The sequence below is a fragment of the Aspergillus nomiae genome (genome assembly GCF_001204775.2).
Source record: "Aspergillus nomiae NRRL 13137 chromosome Unknown contig00676, whole genome shotgun sequence".
NCBI classification, from domain to species: domain Eukaryota; kingdom Fungi; phylum Ascomycota; class Eurotiomycetes; order Eurotiales; family Aspergillaceae; genus Aspergillus; species Aspergillus nomiae.
The window spans coordinates 1-1804 of record NW_015378731.1 but is presented as its reverse complement, the minus strand read 5'-3'; the positions used below and the strand labels follow the sequence as shown (position 1 = coordinate 1804).

The 1804-nt window shown below is 54.1% G+C and overlaps 1 protein-coding gene across 1 annotated transcript; it reads right to left on the bottom strand.

Moving 5' to 3' along the window:
* Window positions 1-846: 846 nt before the first annotated feature.
* On the bottom strand, window positions 847-1760 carry btgE (putative cell wall glucanase (Scw11); the record flags this gene model as incomplete). The annotated part of the gene is made up of 2 exons (XM_015556888.1): window positions 847-1113; window positions 1167-1760. Coding segments are annotated over 2 exons (861 nt in total), but the record flags the coding sequence as incomplete, so codon positions are not given.
* Between the last annotated feature and the right edge of the window lie 44 nt (window positions 1761-1804).

Below are 1804 nucleotides of genomic sequence, written 5' to 3'. Positions count from 1 at the left end.
ACCCACATACTTACATGCAATGCCCCGCTGCATGCATCGACTGTTGAATAACCCAACACTCAGCGACCAGCAGGGGAGATTGGGAGAGATCGTTAGTGTGCCCGCGCATCGCACCCTCTGTCTCAGTCTCTGAGATAAGATGGCTTAAAACTTGTTCCACTGTTCGCCTGCCAATTCCACGCGGTGTGCTTGCTAGGCTTCTCGCATGACTCCAAACATCGACAAGTGGTTGCTTCGATATGGGGAATGAACCCCTTTGCCAGACGAGGCGCGCGGCTTGGGAATGGGGACTCGAGTAAATTGCTCCTATATGGGGCTTTGTTACTGTACTGTCGTTGATAAGCTTATGCTTGTGATGGGGTTGTCCCCGATGGGAAACCCCATCAATCAACATGCGTTCGCGGTTGTGGGAAACTATTACTCGGGGTATTAACGGGGAGTACTTTGTTTCGAGCTGCGTAGGACTGGGTGGGTTCTGTTTAAGAGATGTTTGATGACAGACTGGAGGTTTAGTTGTTACTCTGATGATTATGTTCCTACGGTTGTCACTTTTGAACAGTTTAAGTAGTCGGGTGTCTGCTTGGGATTTTACAAGAGAATGCTACTAAAGAGAAGGATGGCTACACAGGAGAAATTACAGATCGTATCATAGATTAGCACATGTACAAACAAAGAAAACAGAATGCTCCAGGAGATCGACACATGAAATAGAAAGTTATATCTACTCAATTCAAGTATATGAAGAAAAAAAAGTTAATAAAAGCTGTCGGTATTTCCGAGACAGGCAGAACGAAAAAAAAACTCCAAGCCTTAGATATCCTTAACTATAGACATACGGGAGATCATTTAGTTGAACTGGCTGATGCAACCCCAGTAGCGCTCGACGTCGAACTCGCCGGCATCCTTCCAGAGGTCGTTGGAGTAGGAGAAGAAGACGGACTGGGAGCCGACCTCCTCAACGAGAGCCTTGATAGCGGCGGCCTGCTGGGCGGTACCGGGGACGGCCTTACCGTTGGCGCTACCCTGGCTGGGCCAGCCGGTCTCAAGGTTGATCACGTCCTTGTTGCAGACGGCCTCGAGGTCCTTGATCTGGGAACGAACGAAGGTACCGGCCTGGTCGGGGGTAACATCGGCGTGAAGAAGGGGTGCAGGTTAGCACCAAGGACGTCAACGGCACCGCACAGAGCGCTGCCAGACTGCTGCCAGACGTTAATGGGCTCGGTGGTGGTGACCTGGCCCGAGTAGCCAGAGGCCTGGAAGGCGGACTTGCAAGAGGAGATGAAGCCAGCGAGGCTGGAAGCATCGGTGTAACCGTTCTGGATGGCCTCGTTACCAACGACAACGAGGGTGACGAGATCCCACTGGGCCCACTTGGTGATGGCGGTCACCTGCTCCTGGGCACCGCTGATGCCGGTGCTGGAGATGAAGACACCAATGATCAACTTGAGGCCGTTCTGACGGGCAGCCTCACCGATGTACTCGAGACCGTTGCAGTCAGTGGAGTAGACACGGACGTGACTGAAGCCCTTCTGCTTGATGACGGAAATATCCTTGAGGACCTGGTCCTTGGACTGGCAGCCACCCTCGTTGGTGTAAGGAGAGTAGGTCATGCCCATCTGCTTGCCGCTGACGCCGGTGGGGACGGGAGTGGCAGAGCTGCTAGCGCTGGCGCTGCTGGAGGCGACGGCGGAAGTGGTGGAGGGGGCAGCAGTGGTGGTCACAGGAACGGCCGAGGTGGAGGGAGCAGCGGGGGCGGAGGTGGCTCGTCATTGCCGGTGAAGGGGCAGACGTAGGTGAAGTCGGT